Raw genomic sequence first — 21,523 nt, 5'->3', positions numbered from 1 at the left:
CGTGACGAGGGCCCGATAGGCCGCCTGCTTTAAGTGCAAAACATGTAACTTAGCATCTGTTACCCCGCTCCCCAGGTCACCCTCCAGTTCTGCAATCTCGGCCTCAACCCGGGTCACCTCCTCCCGCTCGCGCCGCCGGGCATTGGAGATAAAGGAGAGGGCCTCCCCTCTAAGAACCACCTTGAAAGCCTCCCACAGGGAGATGGCAGACGGGACCGACCCCACATTCTCATCGAAATAGCGCTGTAAGGATTTGATCAAGTCGGCACGAATGGTGGGGTCGCGCAAATACCATGCATTGATCGGGGCCACCCTGCCATCCCCCCTCGGGAAGACATCGAAATGCAACAACAATGGGGAGTGGTCTGAGATACCCCGTGCCAGATGGCGCACCTCCCCCACCCTCTCTGCATGGGCCGCCGGGACAAGGATGTAATCAAGCCGCGAGAGGCTACCATGGGCCCCCGAGTGGAAGGTGTACTGTTGCAATACGGGATGCTTTCAGCGCCAGCAATCCACCAGGCCCAGCGTGTCTAAGAGGCCGGGCAGCCACGCCTGTGCCCGGGGGAGGTCCCTAGGGGGATGGCGATCCATAGACCCAGAGGCAACCGCGTTAAAGTCCCCTCCAACCACCAATAGGCCACCCGGAAGGTCCAGAAGGAGGCGCCCTAGGTCCGCAAATGTAGTGGCTTGTAACCCAGGCGGGACGTACACTGATATAAAGATAAACACTCTACCCTCCATTCGTCCCACCAGAACAGTGTAACGTCCCCTCTCATCATGGCGCACCTCGTCAATCTCCAACGGGAGCGAGTTCTTGACCATAATACCCACCCCCCGCGAGCCCGAAGTGAAGCCGGAGTGGGCCGCCAAACGATATCCCCGCCGATTCATTGCATGAAAGGTGTTACCTATAAGGTGTGTCTCCTGCAGGAAGACAACATCTGGTGAAATACGTTTTAAATACTGCAGGACCACACCACGCTTAATCCTATCCCCCAGGCCGTTGACATTCCATGACAACACAATCAAATCCCTACCCCCCATCATACGTCAAAACAATCGGTCGCCCCCCACCGAGCATCTTAAAAACAACAAAACAGTTGCGGGTTTGCCTTGCGGTGTTAACAAACAACACACCCCCCCCACCCCCCGGTCCCAACAGAACTCCCCCCTCCCTGCACCCCTGCATGAGCCCAGACAGCCCCCCCAAAGTGCAGTGTGCCTGTCGCCCCATAGCTAAGTACTAACTAGTCCCCCAGAGGAGGAGGGAAGCCCCCAGCAGACCCCACCCGACCTCCATGGGAGGGGAACATACGAAAGCAATATATGGTAAAGGAACAATATTCCGAGCAAGGCCTATACAGTCACCCCTCAATTCTGATCCGGCGGGCCCTCCCCGCCAGCCGCGCCCCCCCCACCCCGATCTCCAGGCAAAGTATCTAACCAGTCCCCAGCCGCCTCGGGCCGGTCGAAGTGCGTACGGCCATCCACCTCCACCCTCAGCTTAGCCGGAAAGAGCATTGAGTACTTGAGGTTTAGGTCCCTTAGGCGACGTTTAATACCAAGAAAGCTCTGCCGCTGCTTCTGGACCGCCGGAGTAAAGTCTGGGTAGAAGTGTACATCCATATTGTCCAGCCTGACCGGTCCCTGTTGCCTGGAGGTCTGGAGGATGGCGTCTCTGTCCCGAAAATTAAAGATCCGGGCAATAATAGGCCGCGGCGGGGCACCGGTCTTAGGGCGGCCCCCAGGGACCCGGTGGGCACGCTCCACCGCAAAAAGCTTACTCAGCCCCCGGGGCTGGAGATGGGTCAGGATCAATTCTTCCACGAAGAGATCGGCCGCCTCCGCCTCTCGGCCCTCCGGCACACCAATAATGCGAACATTGTTCCTCCGGGCCCGACCCTCGGAATCCTCCAGTCGCCGGTCCATCAGGGCGCTCGCCTGGCCAAGCCGGCGCACCTCCCTCTGGAGGGCCACCACGTCCGTCGTGAGGCTCGTTGTGGTGTGGGCCAGGGAGTCAACTCGGTCGTTCGTTTTTGACAAGTCTGCCCTCACAAGGCCCACATCCACCAGGACGGAGTCAATTTTTTGCGCCAGGGTATCGAAACGCTGGTCCACTGAGGCCTTCATCTCTGCGATGGCGCCCATGACGTCCCGGAGGGTCAGATCCACCGGTTGGGCAGGCGCCTCCGTCGGGCCCACCAGGGATGACCGCGATGTCTCCGGAGAACCCTTCTGGAGCGTATAGCGATCCATACTATTGGCCTGGTGCGCCGTGCCACGGCGGGTTGTCTTCATCTTCGTCCGGTCGCCATCTTGTTTGGTGGACATGCTGGCCCTTCCACCGTCGTGCCAAGATCTCCAAACGGGCCGCCACACCAAATCACGGGTGTCAGGGGGGGGGGCGGGGGCGACCACCGGGCCGCGGGTCAACCCACCGCCGGCGGGTCAGCCGGGCACCTGGACAAGGCAACACCACCGCACCCCGCTCCGCAGCCCGACCCCGCCTGAGGCAAGGAGGGTGCAAAAGCGAAAGTGAAAGTGCGGGGTACGCGAGTCGCCCAGCCCCGCTCGCCGCTGTTATTCACTTCGTCCCCGGATCGCCCCACTACTCCAATCCGGGGGCCGGCGAGGAGAAGGCCGCAACCTTCAATCGACGCTCCCACCGGTGTTCGGGGTCCGATTCGAGCCCAAAAAACGGGTGGCGCCTCAGCTCGGGTTCACCGAAACAGTCCCCTCAACAAGGACAGGATATCGCCAGGATTAATTCAGGAGGTCGCGGAGGTCCTCGGGAGCCTCGCACCTACGCGGCCATCTTGGTTGCGCGCTAGGCTCCTCCCCTTCTATGTATTTTTAACTTTTTTGAAAGCCAATACAAACCTGTAACAATTGCAATTTCAACCACAACTGCATTTCCTTGTAATGTTTTGCATTTGAATGTATATTTCACTTACCTGTGCCAAGTCCTGCTTGGCTCTAGAAGTAAAACATAAGTATACTTTTTTATACTTACCTAAGTAGTCTGGATTTTGTCTTTGAGTGTGTGCCATCAGTCTTGATTGAGCATATACAATAAATGCTTAACACATCCTACTGATAATCTTAACTGCTGGACCACTACCACAATGAGAGCTGTTAGGGATTATCTAATTTATCCTCTGCTTTACCTCTGGGGATACCATGGACTCTATGCACACTATGCCTTACTTTGGTATAGTATATACAGAGACAGCTTCCTACAACCATCCCTCAAGGGAAGGATAGTTCAAGTGTTCACAGACAACACTACTGCCATGTGGTACTGCAACAAACCGGGCGAGGTGGGGCCGTGGACCCTCTGTCAAGTGGCCCTGCGTCTCTGAACTTGGCTGGAACAACAGGGCATGTCCCTGGTGGTACAACACCTGGCTGGTTCCCTGAACGCCAGGGCGGCCAAACTCAGCTGTCGTTGCCTAGCGGATCACAAGTGGCTTCTCCATCCGAAGGTGGCACAAGGTCTCTTTCAACAGTGGGGAGAGCCTTGGTTAGATCTCTTCTCCTCTGAAGAGAATGCACAATGTCAGCAGTTTTGCACATTGTAGTTTCCAAGGCGGCTTTCGCTTGGCGACGCTTTACACCTCCAGTAGAGCACAGGCCCTCCTGTATGTGTTTCCGCCCATACCACTCCTGTCCAGAGTTCTCAAGAAGATCAGGAGCGACTGGGCCAAGTCATTCTTGTGGCTCCAGACTGGGCAGGGAGAGTTTGGTATCCTGAGCTTTTGCAGATGAGCATCGATCCTTCGATCAGGCTGACCCTTTGGGAGGATATTCTGTCGCAGCAGCAGGGGTGGGTCCTCGACCCGAACCTGTCAACTCTCCGCCTCCTTGCGAAGACAGTTGACAGCTTTCAATCTTCCTTCCGAAGTGTGCAAAGTTATTTTGGCAGCCAGGTGTCCCTCAACTAATTCGGTATACGCCTGATGATGACAAAACATTTTGTAAATATTGTACAGACCGGTCTGTCAACTCTTTGTCAGCCACTCTCTCTGACATTCTTCTTTTCATCCTGTTTCTTACCCAGCAGGACATTGAGACCTAAAAGGTTACTTTTCGTCCCTTTCTGTTGTTTTACAGTTGGCAGACCAACCGTCACTATTCTAGTCCCCTATTGTACATAGGTATCTGAAAATTCTTACGCATTTCTTTACCCCTTCATCTTTCATCATGCCCCAGTGGGACCATAACTTGGTTCTCACTTATCCTGTGTGCACCATTTGAGCGGCTGCACAATTCTCCCTTCCGGCTGCTCCCCATCAAGAAAGCCTTCTTAGTGGCAATAACTTATGCCAAGAGGGTAAGTGAGCTGCAAGCACTTTCACATTGGCCTCCTTACCTGACTGTCTTTCCAGACAAGGTAGTGCTCCGCACTAAGGCTTCCTTTTTGCCTACAGTTGTGACACCTTTACACCTAGGGCAATCTGTTGCCTTGCCCACCTTCTTTGATCCTCCATATCCTTCTAGGGAAGAGGAACGTCTCCACCTCCTGGACCCAAAAAGAGCGGTATCGTTCTACCATGACCGCATTAAAGAGTTCCGTATAGATGACCAACTCTTTGTGTGGTACTTTGGAGCAAAGAAGGGATGTGCTGTACAAAAGAGGACCATCTTGCGATGGGTTATCCTCTGCATTAATATGTGTTACACTCTGGAAAATAAACAGTCCCGTGGAATTCTCTGAGCTCATTCCACCAGGGCTACGGTAGCCACCACGGTTCAGTGTGGTGTCCCGGTTCTTGATATCTGCCAGGGGGGTACGTGGGCATCCCTGCACACATTAGGGATGGCCTCTTTGGCCATTCTGTCCTACAGGACTTTCTGGTTTAAACTTTTCCAGCTGTCCCTCCTCCGGGGATGGTATTGCTTGGGTATCTGTTCAGAGATAAGGAATCTGTGGCTAGATGTCTCTATCAGATGGACAAGTTACTTGCATTCTGTAACGCCTTATCTGGTAGAGACATGATCTAGCCACAGACTCCTTACCTACCCACCCAACCTCACTGCACTGCGGATTAGGTCTTCATGTCAGCGCTGTTCCCCTTCAGGGCCCTAGTTGTTTAAACACACCACTGTCAGTTAACTTCATGGCTCCGCGCTTCTGGCGTGGAAAGTCGTGAAAAGTACTGATGTCAGCACGCCAAGGTGGGGCCTTTATAAATGACGCGGACGTCATGTCAACAAACTAGACGCCATACGACTTCGCGCGGAGTAGACCAACGCCACCTACCAGCGCGCAGGGTTACTGCTCAGAAAAATCTTCCAGATTCAGCCAGACGCATGGAAGTTAATAGGTAAGGAATTTGCGACTAGATCATGTCTCTACCAGATAAGGCATTACCGAAGATAAGTAACTTGTCCTTCACGTAGGCCAATCCATCACTCTGCCTCATCCCTCCAAAGAAGAGGAGAGACTTCACCACCTAGACCCAAAAAGAGCGTTGTAATTCTTCCTTGATCGCACACAAGAGTTCCGGGTGGAGGACCAACTCTTTGTGGGGTATGTCAGAGCGAAGAAGGGATGGGTCGTACAGAAAAAGACCATCTCATGATGGATCGTACTGTGTATAAGAATCTGCTGCTCATTTGCTAAAAAGCAACCACCTAAGGCTTTGCATGCTCATTCCACCAGAGCTAAAGCTGCAACAACTGCATTGGCTCACAAAGTTCCAGTCCTGGACATCTGCCAGGAGGCAACATGGACCTTCCTGCACACGTTTACCAAACACTACTCTCTGGACAGTCAGGTCCGTAGAGATGGGCACTTTGCTTGTTCGATCCTGCAGGACTTCCTTGTTTGAAATTTGTTTGCAGACCCACCTCTGGAGAGGTATTGCTTGGGTTTGTTTTCTAAGGTAAGGAATCTGCGGCTTGAAGTCTCTATCAGATGAACAAGTTACTTACCTTCAGTAACGCCTTATCTGGTAGAGACTCTATCAAGCTGCAGATTCCTTACCTACCCACCCATCCTTCCCACTCTGCGGTCTGATTTTTAAGGACAGGGCTTACCCGTTTCAGGTCCCCAGTATTCCACTCCAGTGGTCAGTGCACTTAGTGGCTCTGTGCTTCTGGCATGGAAAGTCACAAAAAGTAACTGATGTCAGTGCGCCTAGGTGATGTCTATATAGGTACCCTGAAAGTCACTTACAGCGCGGATGACGACGTCATGCGGAGCAGAACAAAGCCACCTACCAGCGCGCAGAGGCACTGCTAACAAAAAACATTTTGGATCTAGTCTGACGCCTAGGGATAATTCTAGAATAAGCATTCTGTGGCTAGATGGAGTCTCTTACAGATAAGACGTTACCGAAGGCAAGTCATTTGTTCTTAACTACCAGCATGTTCCTGGTTTCCTTATCTGAAAGAGACTATCAGTTATGGATTCCTTACCTTAGAATCATCCCCAGGCGTCAGACTGGATCCGAAGAACTTTTCTTCAGCAGTACCCCTGCGCGTCGGTCGACACCGCGTTTTTCGTTGGCGTTGTGATCGCTAGAATGACGTCACAGTATCTACTTAGGTGCCGCCCCAGCGCGCTGACATTTCTTTCTTTTTCCAAGCCAGCCAGCGCAGATCCGGAGAGAGCGGAACCCTCAATCTTTTTTACTCTATTGTTTCCGGCTCCTGGTGCAAGGGATGTCACAGCGCCAGACTGGCTTTAAACCTTGTGACTCCTGTCGCGAGTTGATGTCGGTCACGGACCCACATCAGTCGTGCTCCGACTGCCGGGCTTTGAACCCGACGTCTTTGCGGGAGCGGTCCTGAAAGCTTCCCGAGGCCTGGCAGTGGGTTTCGCGCTGCTCGAGGTCCCTGTCGAGAGGGAGGTTGCGGGACCGGTCTCGGAGTCACCACCTCCATCGCTCCTCTTCGAAGTCTTCGTCTTCGGGTAAGTCGAAGCACAAGAAGAAGGCAAAGAAGCACCGTTGCTCTTCGCCTTCTCCCTGTCCATCAGCTGTCATGACGCGGGATGCAGAAGGTAGTCGTCCGGCTCTGCCCGCGGAGCCTGTTGGGTCGGCTTCTTAGCTTCCCTCCCTTCGCGGGAGCCAGGGCGACCCCTGCCCAACTTCGTAGCTTTTACGAAGCCCTCCACTGCATCTTAGGGCAGCCATACTCCCTGGCGTGTGTTCGGCCCCGCGGACTCGGCTGGGGGTTCTAAGCCTTCGATGCCGGCGGCTAAGGCTTCGGCGCCGCTGGGCCCACAGGGATCCAGGCCGGATCCGCGCTGGTCGACCTTATGACACCTCCGGTGCCGAATCCAATGACGACACCTCCACCCCCTCCGACGCCGGTTGTGTCCCCAGCCGGCGTCGACCCCCGACCTCCCCCTCGACATGGACACGGAGCCGGACCGGCATTGACCGGCGCCGAGCGCTACTTTTGTACCTCTGTTCTATCCTGGCGTTCATTATCGCCCTGAGTGGTAGCCAGAGGAGGGTGAGGAGGATTGAGAGGGGTCTAGTGACCCTCTAGCAGACAAGCTGGAAGAGCCGGACTGGAGAGAGGAACTTGGTGAGGGCCAGTGGTCTGGATACATCCCCAGACCTTGATATGCTTTCTCCCCCTACCGCGGCTACAGAGGAAAGAGCCTCCAATGCTGTGGTGTTGCGTAGGGCGGCTGATGCCTTGGGCCTTGAGCTGCCTATGGTGGCAGACTGGACTAACCTGACTGAGGTGCTTCAAACAGCAGCATCCTCTTCGGAGCCCCTCACTGACAACCTTCTGGGCACCTTGTCGAAGCCCAGCACAGGGGCTCCTGTGGATAGGATGATTGCCCAACGCCATGGCCCGGCCGACCCCATTTTCCTCTTCCCAACACCCTACCCCTGAGAGCTTGGTGGTCCAAGCCTCAACATCCAAAGGGGCGTTCCCCACTGCTCCCCAGATAGGGAATCCAAGAAGCTGGATCATCTTGGGAAGAAGATGCTTTCTTCCGTCAGCTTAAGACTGCGTTTGGTTAACACCGCATGTCTCTTGGGCCGTTATACCCACTCTGTCGGACACAGTTGCGCACATGCTGCCATAGTGCCCGGAGGAGGCGCGGGTCATACTGTCCCTTAAAGTCTACCATTTGCTGTGGGCTGGACACTGCCGACTCGCTAGGCAGTACGACTTCAACGTCGGTAGCCCTGAGACGCTACACCTGGCTGAGGTACACTGGCTTCTCGGGCGATGTCCAAACGACTCATTTGGACATGCCCTTTGATGGAAGTCGCAATGCTCTAGAGCTCTTCAAGGACTCTAGGGCTACGGCCAGATCCTTGGGCCTCGCTACCACCTCTCGCCCTGTGCAGTCTGCTTTTTGCCCCTTTCGTGGCTACGGAAGGGGTGCCCCACCACGTTCTGTCCAGAGCCTGCGGTACCAGGGACGTAGGACCCACTGCTGTGGGTTTGGGGGCCAGCGGGCGGGCCAGCTCACCAGTGCCCCCTCTGCAGCAGCCTCCAAACCTTCCTAGTCCGACCTTTCAGGGCCACCAGTTGCCAGCAGGGTAGGATCCGCCATCACCTCCCCCCACCGGCACAACATCACGGCGGACAGGTGGGTTTTGCAGATAGTCCGAAGGGGCTACTCCCTCCCCTTCAAGACTATCCCTCCCTCCATGCCTCCTGCATTCCATCGCATGTTGGAGGATCACCTGGCCCTTTTCCGTCGGGAAGTTGCGGCTCCTAATGACCAAGGGAGCCATCGAGTGAGTCTCTGTGCCAGAAGTAGGTCGTGGCTACTTTCTGGTGCTCAAGAAGTACAAAGGCCTGCGTCCTATCTTAGACCTCATGGACGGATGGAGAAGTTCAAAATGTTGACATTGGCTCAGGTCCTGTCTGCCCTCGACCCTGGAGACTGGATGGTAGTGTTGGACTTGCAGGACGCTTACTTCCACATCCCCCTTCCTGCCGGTCCACAAGCGTTGCTTATGGTTCATGGTAGGCCACGAGCAGTTTACCGTGCTCCCCTTTGGCCTTACCAGCGCCCCTAGGGTGTTCACGAACGTGATGGTTGTCGCAGCTCATCTACGCAGATCAGGGGTTCCAGTCGTCCCATATCTCGACGTCTGGTTGTTGAAGGCGGGCTCGCCCCAGGCTGTCGTCTTCCACCTCCAGATTATGGCGGACCTTCTGCATTCGCTGGGGTTCACAATCAACATACCGAAGTTGCACCTGCACCCTTCTCAGAAGCTCCCTTTCTTCCGAGCGGTACTGGACACAGCACAGTTTTGGGCCTATTCGGCCAAACAGCAGGTCCGGGATATTGGGGCTATGATACCGATGTTTCAGCCTCTATCCCAGATTTCGGTGAGAATGACCCTGAGGCTGCTAGGCCTCATGGCCTCATGCATCCTGCTGGTGGATCATGCCAGGTGACATATTCAGGCTCTTCAGTGGGACCTGAAGTTCCAGTGGGCGCAGCACCAGGGGAATCTGTCGGAGGTCATCCAGATCTCGACGGGGACTGCACATCAGTTGTAGTGGCGGCTCACTAACCAGGAGTGGGTCAACAGCAGATCCCCCTCCCTTCCTCAACCAGATTGCACAGTGGTCACAGATTCATCACTCATGGGATGGGGCGCCCACATGGGAGAGGCGGAGATCAGCTGCCTTTGGTCCCCGGCGAAGTCCGGGCTCCACATCAACCTTCTGGAGCACCGGGCGATTCGTCTAGCACTGAAGGTATTCCTTCCTTCTGTCAAAGGAAGAATAGTGCAGGTGTTCACAGACAACACTTCTGCCATGTGGTATTGCAACAAACCGGGCGGAGTGGGGCCATGCATCCACTGTCAGGAGGCCCTTCGTCTCTGGAAGTGGCTGGAACATCAGGGCATGTCCGTGGTGGTTGAACACCTGGCGGGTTCCCTGAACGCCACGGTGGACGAACTCAGCCGCTGGTGCTTGATGGATCATGAATGGCGTTTTTACTCGGAGGTGGTGAAAGGTCTCTTTCAGCAGTTGGGAGAGCCTTGGTTAGATCTATTTGCCACCAAAGAGAACGCGCAATGTCAGAAGTTCTGCGCTTTGGAATTTCCAAGGCGGCACTTGCTGGGCAATGCTTTTCATCGCGAGTGGAGTTGTGGTCTTCTATATGCCTTTCCGCCTATACCACTTCTGCCGAGAGTGCTGAAGAAGATCACGCGCGATCAGGTCTAAGGAATTCTTGTGGCTCCGGACTGTGCACGAAGAGTCTGGTATCCCAAGCTCCTGAACATGGCCATCAATCCTCCGATCAAACTGCCCCTTCAGAAGGATCTTCTGTCGCAGCAGCAGGGGACGGTCCTCCACCCGAACCTGTCCAGCCTCCACCTCCTTCCGTGGAGATTGAGTAGCGACAGTTGACAGTCTGTAATGTTATCTTGGCAGCCAGGCTTCCCTCTACTAAAACAGTATACGCCTGTAGATGGAACACATTTGTGGCATGGTGCTCAGCAAAGGCTGTGGATCCCCTTTCTGTCCCCCTTTCTGAGGTTCTCCTCTTCCTGCTTTCTTTGGCACAGCAGAGCTCTGCTCTGGGCACCTTCAAGGGCTATCTTTCGGCCATTTCGGCCTTTTTTTCACCTTCCTGATCAGCCTTCTCTTTCCAAGTCTCCTACTGTAAATCGTTTCCTTAAGGGCATTACTTACCTGTTTCCTCCTATTCCTTTCGTAAATGCTCCATTGGAACTTGAACCTTGTTCTGACTTAACTTACGTGTGCTCCCTTCGAGCCGCTACATAATTGTCCTCTCAGACTCTTGACCTTAAAGACTGCTTTTCTGGTTGCCATTACCTCTGCACACAGGGTGTGTGAGCTTCAGGCTCTTTCTTCTAAGCCTCTTTTCCTTGCTGTTCATCCGGACAAGGTTGTCCTTCGAACTCAACCTTCTTTTCTTCCCAAAGTGGTTACTTCTTTCCACATAGGACAGACAATCACTTTACCCACCTTCTTCCCGCCCCCACATCCTTCTAAAGAGGAGGAGAGGCTCCACTGTCTGGATCTAAAACGTGCGCTCTCATTTAATCTGTATCGCACAAAACAATTCCGGGTTGATGATAAGCTGTTTATTGGCTATGTGGGTGCCAAGAAAGGTCGGGGCGTGCAAAAACGAACCATCTCTAGATGGGTCGTTGTTTGCATACGTTTTTTTGATTCCATGGCGAAAAAGGAACCTCCAGTAGGGTTGCACGCCCATTCCAACAGGGCGACAGCAGCCACTACTGCCTTGGGACGTGGAGTCCCCCTTCATGACGTCTGCCTGGCAGCCACATGGGTTTCATTACACACGCTCACTAAACAGTACTGCCTGGGCAGCCAAGTCCGGAGAGGCCGCTTCTTTGGACACTCCGTTCCTCAGGACTTCCTGGTGTGAACTTGGTTTGCAGACCCACCGCAGGGGATCGTATTTCTGGGGTATCTATTCTAAGGTAAGGAATCCATAACTAATAGTCCCTTTCAGATGAACAAGTTGCTTACCTTCGGTAACAATATATCTGTAAGAGACATATATTAGTTATGGATTCTTTACCGCCCAACCCATCCTCCCCGTTGTGCGAACTGCCTTCTAGGGTAAGGGACTCACTTTCAGGGCCCCTAGTTTCATGCACCAGTGGTCAGTGTCTTGCATGGCTCTGCGCTTCTGGTGTGGAATGTCGTGTGAAGAACTAACGTTAACATGCAGGGGCGGCATCTAAGTAGATACCGCAACTTCTCCAGTATTTGGGGTGTCTTTCATAGATTCACATGCCTGAATCATTCCCCGTCGTCGAAGTGGGAGTCCCACGGTACATAGAAAAGCAATAATTATGCATATAACAACCTAAAGACCCTGGTGACCTGAACCAGGAAGTAAAGTAGCCTAAGCTACAAGGGAAAAAACTTCCACAGCTATGACTATCACAGTCATTATATCCAGTCCAAACTGCAGCCAATCAGGCGACAGCACCCACCAGAATGTTCTCCTCAGATGCTCAGGCTCACAGATTTTCTACCGCATGTCGTGTGAAGGGAGTCTCCCTGAGCTCTGCTCAGTACTTCAAGTTTTTTTTTCTGCTGTTTCTTCAACTTCTAGGATGTCAACTACAAAGAGATCCCTCTTCAGACCTTGTGAGTCCTGCGGGAAGCTTCGGCTTTTTTCTGAAGACCCTCACAAAAAATGTATCTATTGCCTCTATCCTGATCATGAGGTGAAGGAGTGTAAGATTTGCCGGAATTTCCCTCAGAAAACCCTAAGGGATAGGGAAGGACGCCTTCTTCTGTGGCTACATAAGCTCAAGGATAAAGATGCTCCTTTGTCAGAGATAGAAAGTGCCTCCTCTATCTCTTCCAGAAAGAGGGTGGCTGAAGAAGAGTTTTCTTCTACTGGGGCGAAGGTGTTGAGGAGAGCCCAGTCTGTTAAGTGCTCGGGTCAGTGTTCGTCTTCATCTAAGAAGACATCTCCACCTTCAGGAACCAAGCCCTCTACGGCCCCGAGGAAATCAGGAAAAACTCTACCAGCTAAAAGTTTTCCTGACAGGAATTTACCTCAGGTGAGATTGCCGTCGTCGACGGCGCCGTCGACGGCAGTGGCGTCGACGGTTATTATCGTCGACGCGGTTTCAACGTCGACGATTACATTCTCGTCGCCGAGACCTGCAATGATAATGTCATCAGCTTCGTCGCCGTTGACGCTGGTCTCCGTGAGTGTTAAACTCATCTCGTCGACGGAGGTGTCATCGTTCGTCTCCGCTCCGTCGACGGTAAGAAGCAAGAAAGTTGCTCCGTCTACGAAGACTTCCTCGTCGATGACTGCTCAGTCGACGAAGATTGTGGTACCGTCGACAGTTGCCCCGTCGACGAAGAGTGGCTCGTCGACTAAGATTCATGCGTCGACGAAGATGGACTCGTCGACGCCCTCGTCGACGAAGATTGCCTCGTCGTCGACGCCCCCGTCGACGAAGATTCCCTCGTCGACGGCTACCATCTCGTCGACAAAACCAGCCTCGTCGTCGAAAATGGCTTCTACGTCAGGATTACCACCGTCGTCGGTTCCGTCGACGCGACTGTCACCACCTCCTTTATCAACCTGCATGGATATGCAGGTATGGACTGCGACTCCGGCGTCTGCCGTATCAGATCAAAGGGCAACAGCGACTACGCTTCAGCGCCGAGGATCGTCTTTAGGAGCTATTTCGCCTCTAAAATTGCCGGCGCAACTTTTACAATCGGAGGAGGATGAGGATAACGACTCCGGAGAGGATGAGAGGTTTCGGACTGCAAGGAGTCCATCAGAGCTTCTCATCAAATATCAAGATGATGATGATGATGACCAGGACGAAGATCCCAATACGGAACCACAGCCGACATCTCCTGCACCGGTGCCGTCTGGTCCAATGCCATTGGAACTGCTTGATAATCTGCAGTATATGTTGCAAGATTATTATAGACGTTTCCCTCCTTCGGAAATGGCGGAATCTCTTCCGTCGACACCTAGGCCAAGAGTGCAGTTGTTGTCTTTTCAGTCTCCAAGACCAACTTCTCCATTGCCATCTCGTCAATTGCAGGTTACTGACGATGAAAGGGAGGAAGGAGAGGTAGATGATCAATCTAGCATGTCGGAGTGGGATAATTATCAGGTACAAACTCCTTCTCCAAGTGCTCCGGCTCCGGTGGACTCTCCCCCAGTGGACATTGGGAATTTCCATTCACTTATGGAAAGAGCGACCAAGCGATTCCTGATCCCCATGGAAACAAAGGAGGATGACTGCTTCCTGTATGATTTTAAGGACCAACCAAGGAAGCAGGTTCGGGCAAAACCAATCATTGACTTTATTTGGAAGGAGGGATTGAGACCAAATTCTCTTCCAGCAGTGTTACCACGGCTGGACAAGAAATGGTTTGGCTCCTCCAGACTGGCTCCCACTCCTCTGCAAAAGAGAAGCACCCCAGACCTTCCTGGTCTGCACCAGAAGCAAGTCCTCCATTCTTCGTGGGTTCCGCTTGCCAAGGCTTGGTGAGTCCTAGTTCGACTTCGACGCCGCCGACAGCAAGAGCCTTTGTGGGACAGCTCGCCTCCTGGTCCTGGTCGTCCTCGACGTCTCCTGGTACCCGTGGCTGCTGCGACAAGCTTCACCTCTTCACCTGCATCTTCACGACATCGCCTGGTTCCTTCCTGGTTCCACGTGGTCACTGGCTAGTGACCCAGACTCTGTCCCTTCTGCTTGCAGGTATCCTTCCTTCTTGATCCCGTCCTTGGGATCCACCGGACACTCTGCACTGACTGCGTGTCAGCAACTTTCCTTCAGGCATCCATAGAAGTCCACGACAAAACCAGACGCAAGTTCACACCTTTGCACCCGCAGCCTGTGGGCTAGGTAACTTGGGTACTCCGGTGCCCACAAGGGTATTGACTATCCTAGGGTCTAGTTTCCGAGTCTCGACTTTCTAGCTATACCAGAAGTGTCCTAAAACTGCTTATTTCTAACTGCTAGTGATTCTATTGACTTATACGAATTACGCGTGAGTGTTTCCACTCTGCACCTGAATCCCGTGGGCCTCCCACTTCCTAACTGTTGGTAGTGTAGTGTAGCCCCAGCGATTCCCTAGGCCTAGGCCTATTCTATTTCCGTGACAGTGGTCCTTATACCACTTCTTTAGTATATGGTTTGCGTGGCCCCTAGGGCCTAACTGTATTACTTACCTGTGTGACTTAATGTATGCTTAAATAAGACTGTGTTGTACTTACCTCGAATCTCATAAAGAGTGCTGAGGGTTTGACTAGAATAAATACACTTTATTTTATATATATATATCTGTTGTGGTGTCCTTTCATTTGGTATTCAAGGGATTATATATGGTATAACAGCTGGCTTCACATGCCATTCAGAGTTTAGCCTAAGACTGCTCTTGTCCATGCTACCACTAGGATAGCTGGTCTATAAGGTTGACTTTACAACCAATCACCATAAGGGTTGTGTGGACAGATATAAGGTGTACACTAGAACTAGTGACATCATACATCAGGCCAACTTCTCACAGTCATAGCTGTGGAAGTTTTTTCCCTTGTGGCTTAGGCTACTTTACTTCCTGGTTCAGGTTACCAGGGTTTTTTGGTTGTTATATGCATAATTATTGCTTTTCTATGTACCGTGGGACTCCCACTCCGACGACGGGGAATGATTCAGGCATGTGAATCTATGAAAGACACCAATACTGGAGAACCACAGATTACAGGTAAGTAACTATTGTTCTTCCTTCCGACGCTCAGGGGTACTGCTGAAGAAAAATTCTCCGGATACAGTCTGACGCCTGGGGGTAATTCTAAGGTAAGGAATCCATAACTAATATGTCTCTTACAGATATATTGTTACCTAAGGTAAGCAACTTGATCTTCACCACTTTCCCCAATGAAATTGCCTGAAAAGTTGAACATAAAATGCTTATCCTTGGCAATGATTGGTATATCACACAAGTATACAGTTTATTATCAAGAGATGCTTTTACAGACCATTGCAGCCTATATTGTGTGTGGGTACATAATAAAAAACAAGTACATGTTTCTCTGGGGAATGTTTTGCAAACATTTCTCTGAAAAATCAGGTTGCTTCTGAAGTAACTGTTTTGAATGTTTAGTTCTTAGTACAACTGAAGATTATGGACTACAGCCTGCTACTTGGAATCCACGACATTCATCGAGCTGAACAGGAAGAGGAGGAAGATTTGAGGGATGATACAGAGGAAGGAGAGGATGAATGTCCAATTGGACCAACTGGGTCGTATGGAACATCCCCCGAAGGGATTGCTGGGTACCTGAACTCACATAAAGCACTTGGACCTGGAGAGTTTGACACCCAAATTGACGTATATGCAATCAAAAGCGCAGATGGTAAGTCAGCTAAAACGCCTCAGAATGGTCAATAGAGTGAAGAAGGCTGAGTGGGGTCATGACAGCTAAATATTAATATTTTTTTAACTGGTATCCCCTCAACTTTTCCCATGAGTAATTTGGTTTTTGATGGATTTAGATTCCTCCCCTTTTGAATATCCCTTGCATTCCTTTTTTTTTTTTTAAATATATTTATTAATTTCACCATTACACAGTTAGCACAATATATCGCATAATCTCCGATAGTAGATTTGGATTCTCATAAAATTTTACATACAGTGAATTAATATCGATACACATTCCAATATCACATACAACAGATTTATCCGGGCTTTCCCAGCTTAACCCTTTTAACCAATACCCTCCTTCCATTTTATTATAGGGTCCCATATCCTTAGCCCCAGTTTCCTTCCTGTTCTACCTTTCCGAGCATATATATTTTTCTCCAAATTATAAGTAGACAATAGGTTAGTAAGCCAGACTTGCATTGTAGGTGGGTTTTTATCCAGCCAGGCCCTGGCTATGCAGAGTCTAAAAACTGCCATTGCCACAAAAATAAAATCTCTCTGGATAATGTTAGTATCCGTAACATTTCCTAGCAGTATTTCCGGGGGGTTTAAGATAACTTGAATGTCCAGGGAGGCATCAAGAAATTTTCCTATATCTTTTAACACTGTTTGTAATTGCGGACAAGTCGCAAATATATGGATTTGATCTACCTCAGGGGAACTACACCTTGGGCATGTAGTGCCGGCGGTGCCCCCCACTTTGCTATTTTTGCTGGAGTAAAATATAACGAGTAGAGAGTTTTATAGCGCTGTGATTGCAGCGGCGCTGAGCAGAGGAGAGTACGCCCTCGGTCCAATGAATCTTTAAACCAACTGGGCTCCCTGCCAGCTTGTCTGCCCACTTTGCCATCTGCTTATCCAAGTCATCTGGTTTACCTACTAGGAGATTCGCATAAAAGCTCCTAATGGAGCAATCCCCCCCTAACCTTATTTTCTCCAATATTTCTACCTTTTCAAACCCATTCCTTCCACCCTGTTTATCACCCAGAAAGCTTCTTAACTGCAAAAATTTGAAAAAATCCCTCCTGTCTAACCCAAAAGTATTTACTAAATCCTTAAATTGGATCATCACCTCCGTGTTCCTCAAATCTCCAAGCTGTATTACCCCCTTCTCCATCCAAACCGCCATTGTAATGTCCCAAAATATCTGCTTTGGGAAGGAGACATTTTTATACAGTCTGGTATATCTATTGTATCTGCCCAGGCCAAGTTTTTTCCGCACTGCATTCCAAATCTTAATTGCTGCTTGTACCGTCTTGAACCTGGTTCTTTTATAGTATGCAAAATCAATACATTTAAGAAAGGAATTCTCCACCTCAGGTCCCAACACTATAGCGTATATTCTAGATGAGTCATTTCGTGTTCTGCAATCGAGGCCGCCCCCGCCTATTATCCCACGCATGTATTGTAATGCAGCTGCCCAGTAATACAATCTGAAATCAGGGGCTCCCCAGCCTCCTCTCTCTCTAGGCAGAGACATGAAGCGGTATGCCCTACGAGTCTTTCCATGGGCCCAAATAAATCTATTTAACATATTTTCAAGCTCTTTAAACCATTTCATCTCAAGCCATAGCGGTATTGTCCTAAAAAAATATAAGAATTTTGGCAGTATTAGCATTTTTATAACATTGATACAGCCCATTAAAGTCAGATGCAAATTATTCATTCGAACCAAGTCCGTCTTAACTTTTAGCATTAGGGGCGCCAGATTCTTCTGTACTAGTGACTCCAAATCTGCTGTAATTGCAACCCCCAGATATACCGCTGAGTCGGTGACTCTTTGATCGTTGAAGACTATATACTGGTTACATATTATTTGTGTTTTAGAGCTATTTAAGCTATACCCCGATACCTTCCCAAATCTTTGTGCTTCAGACTCAATTTCTCCTATGGCCATGCTAGGGTTGGGGGTCAAAATGGCCACATCATCAGCATAGGCAAGGGACTTCATTATACTTCCATTCAATCTAATTGGAGGGATCCTTACGTTATTATCTATATTCCTTATCAATGGGTCCAGGTAAAGTGCAAATAATAATGGGGAAGATGGGCAACCCTGTCTGGTCCCTCTTCCAATACTAACTGCTGCTGATTTATCCCTATTGACTCTTATCTTTCCTGACGGGTTTTTGTACAAAGTCTGCATTGCGGTTGTAAAGCTATTCCCGAAGCCATTCCACTTAAGTATTTGCCATAGATATTCCCAGGAGACCCTATCGAACGCCTTCTCAGCATCTAAGAAGAGCGCCGCAATAGGGTCCCCCAGGCCAGCCGCTGCATCGAAAGCTGTAATTACCTGTCTAATATGTTGTGTGGTACCTTTACCGGGAATAAACCCGTGCTGAGTATGGCTTACTAAACCCTCTATTACTTCTGCGAGTCTTATTGCTAATATCTTAGAATAGACTTTTGTGTCAGCGTTCATCAATGTAATAGGCCTGTATGATCCTGGGAGCAGCAAATCTTTTCCTTTTTTTAAAATAACGATGATATCTGCTTCCCCCCATGATTCGGGGATCATATCCCCTGTCTGTGCTTCCAACATAACCTGAAACATATCTATTCCAAGAACTTCGTAAAATACCTTATAAAACTCGACCGGGAGCTGGTCAGGACCGGCTGCTTTACCCGATGGCAACATATTTAGTGCCATATGGAATTCCTCCAAGCTAAAGGGAGAGTCCAATCTATACTTTTCTTCCATAGATAAAACCGGAGGAATAATCTTACTAAGATAATTTTGAATCTCCCTTATAGACGCTCCCCTGTCCCTTGTGTAGAACTCTTCGTAAAATTTCCTAAACACTTCCCTCACCTCGATTGATGCAGTGACCCTAGTTCCATTCCTATCCCTAATCTCCTGAATATCTGATGCTGCTAATTTCTGTCTAGTGCGTACTGCTAATAGACGGCCTGCCTTGCCGCTTAGTTCATAAGCAGCTTCCCTCTTAGTTAAGTAGTTCTCTACTGCTTTTTTTGAAGTGCATTCTGTCGCCTCTGCTCTGAGGACCGCTAGTTTTAATAAATGTGCTTCTATTGATACCTTATCTCTTATATCCCTAACCAATTCCTCCTCTACTCTTAATATCTTTTGGTAAACCTCCTTAATTTCCAGCCGTGTCTTTTTTTGTGATGAGAACACATAGCTCATCGTCTCGCCCCTAACTCCGGCCTTAAAAGCATCCCATACTATTCGTGACGGAGCCGTGCCTTTATTAATTTCCCAGTACTCCTTAATCCAATTAGACATGTAAACCCTGTATCCCTCATCCCCCAGCAGGGCTCTGTCGAATGTCCATTGCGTATCCTTACGCCTTACCTGCCCTATTCTAATCGTCAATATCAATGGACTATGGTCCGAGATGATACGAGGTTGCTTTTCTATCTGCGCCTCTGGCATCAGGGAAGATGAAATCAAAAAATAATCTAATCTGACAAGCACCTTGTGAGGGGCTGAGTAATAGGTACTACCATCACTGCCTAAGTTTAGGTTAATCCATGGATCCCTTAATGAGTTGTTCAACACCATATCTGTGAGTGCCTTATGGGTTCTCTTTTTTCTCCCTGCGTATGTCCCTCCCGGATATAAAAATGAACTACTGGGATCATGAATGTTAAAATCGCCACAGCATATAATTGGCTCGATCCCTTGCATTCCTACTGAAACTTGTATCTGGAAACTCTTCCGCATGAGTATGGGGCGCCCACGCCTTTTTACGTCATTGCGGCCATAAAGCGCCTCCATTGGTGTAATTCAGTCAGTTCTCTATTTTCTGTGCCATCAACATCTCCTCAAGAATGTTGATGTAGGTGATGATTTGCACACAAAATGTATTCCTAGGTGCAGTTTTCTCTTTGACCTGTTACCACCCAAGCAGTATGAATTCAAACTTTGTCAGGACTGTGATGGTAAGATGTCCATCACAGACCCCCCACAACATCTGCTTCTGGTGTCTGGCCTATTTGTCGTGCCAGAAGATGCATCCCAGAATGCCAAAAGGTTTATGGCTAGGGCTCGAGAAGACCGACATGGGTGCCATAAATCAACACTGAGGTCGAAGGCTCTTGAGTTCCCTACTTCAAAATCCTCAAAGAAGAAACATAAGAAGAATTGGAGCTGTGAAGCTCTTCGCCACATCGCGAGAAGCACGCCCCCAAAACTGTCAACTTGATCTATCAAGTGTCTGCTGAAGAACCAATGACCGAGCTGCCAGAGGATCTGGTGCTTGCGGTTCCACACGACCTGGCGCTGGTCCCGGAGACACTACCACTTGCAGTGCCAACTGCTAGGGTAGACAGCTCTCCCCAGAATTTCCAACTGCTGGAACGGATACATCAAAGTTTCTGAATGCAGTGTTCAACATCTTCTCTAGATCCATTCCCCAGCTGGAGCAAAAGCTGGGCCCATTGGCCATCTCATTTGAAGGATTACCTGTGCCCTACTACTCTGTACTCTTCACGCTGGACCTCTCACTACCTTCAAATTCATGTTTTAATCAGACTCAGACTTTGACACAATCCCTGCCATTGGGATCGACTCCATGATGACGCTGCTGCCATTTAACACCCCAAGTTCATTCCCTACAGCTCTGGCCCAAGAATTTACTTGGCACCTCAGTCAACATCACTGGCATAGCATCCGGCTCCATCTGCATCACAGTTTACATTGATGCCTCCGCCACTGTCTCCAACTCTGCTGATGCCGCAACCATCTCGACCACGCAGTCTCTGCTTCTGATGAACCTACCACTTCACAACTCCAGAAGAGAGGCACAGAGACTGACGGAGGAAGGCCAATACTTTTTCAGGGAAGAAGAGATTATTTTCGACAACCCCAGAGCAGAGGATGATGGAGAAGTTCTGTCTCCTTTGGACCCAGAATTTGAGGGCCTTTGAAATGGGCTGGATACCTTCCTGGAGTGGTATCTTGTCTCCCTGACGCAACTCCAACTACCAATGGTGACTTCCTACCAGTCAGTCATTAGGATAGCAGTGGACATCTTAGACCTGCAACTACCATCCACAGACTGTAAGCCCAGTATGCTCACTGATGTTCTTCCTTTTAATGAGGCTCTAACGGAGCATTTATTAACCATTTAGGAGAAGCATAGGAGAACATATGGCACAGCGAGAAGTCGCCGCGCAGCCCACAAAGACGCCATCCGCAACCACCACCACCTCATCAGGACCGCCAAGTGGACCTCCTTCAAAGACCGCCTCGACAACAACGCACACAACAGCAAGGAGCTCTTCAACATTGTGAAGGAACTCTCCAACCCCAGCTCCAACGCCAACGACATCCCGCCGTCGCAAGCCCTCTGCGACTCCCTCGTCACCTTCTTCCACTGCAAGATCGCCGACATCCACGATCGCTTCAACCCCCGGACGACCCTAACAGGCCCCAACACGCCGGAACCACCTCACCCCACCGACTACGACCCTCTGACAACCTGGGCTAACGTGACACAATCAAGAATCAAGACCATGGGCACAATCCACTCTAGCTCGCCGTCTGACCCTTTTCCACACCTCATCTTCAACAAAGCCGGCCGCTTCATCGCACCCCACCTACGCAACATCAACAACCTCTCCTTCG

At 50.4% G+C, this 21,523-nt stretch overlaps 1 protein-coding gene across 3 annotated transcripts in view; it reads left to right on the top strand.

Moving 5' to 3' along the window:
• Nucleotides 1–21,523, top strand: part of PIP4K2C (phosphatidylinositol-5-phosphate 4-kinase type 2 gamma) — a 310,827-nt gene that overhangs the window by 170,971 nt on the left and 118,333 nt on the right. For all 3 annotated transcript variants that reach the window (XM_085654599.1, XM_085654598.1, XM_085654597.1), the window contains exon 8: nucleotides 15,607–15,859. In XM_085654599.1, coding sequence (XP_085510725.1) covers nucleotides 15,607–15,859 — 253 coding nt within the window. The remainder of the gene's footprint in view (nucleotides 1–15,606; nucleotides 15,860–21,523) is intronic.

This window comes from Triturus cristatus, chromosome 4_1, assembly GCF_964204655.1.
Source record: "Triturus cristatus chromosome 4_1, aTriCri1.1, whole genome shotgun sequence".
Classification (NCBI taxonomy): Eukaryota; Metazoa; Chordata; class Amphibia; order Caudata; family Salamandridae; genus Triturus; species Triturus cristatus.
Note: the sequence above shows the minus strand (reverse complement) of the source record. Positions and strands in the feature narration are given on the sequence as shown.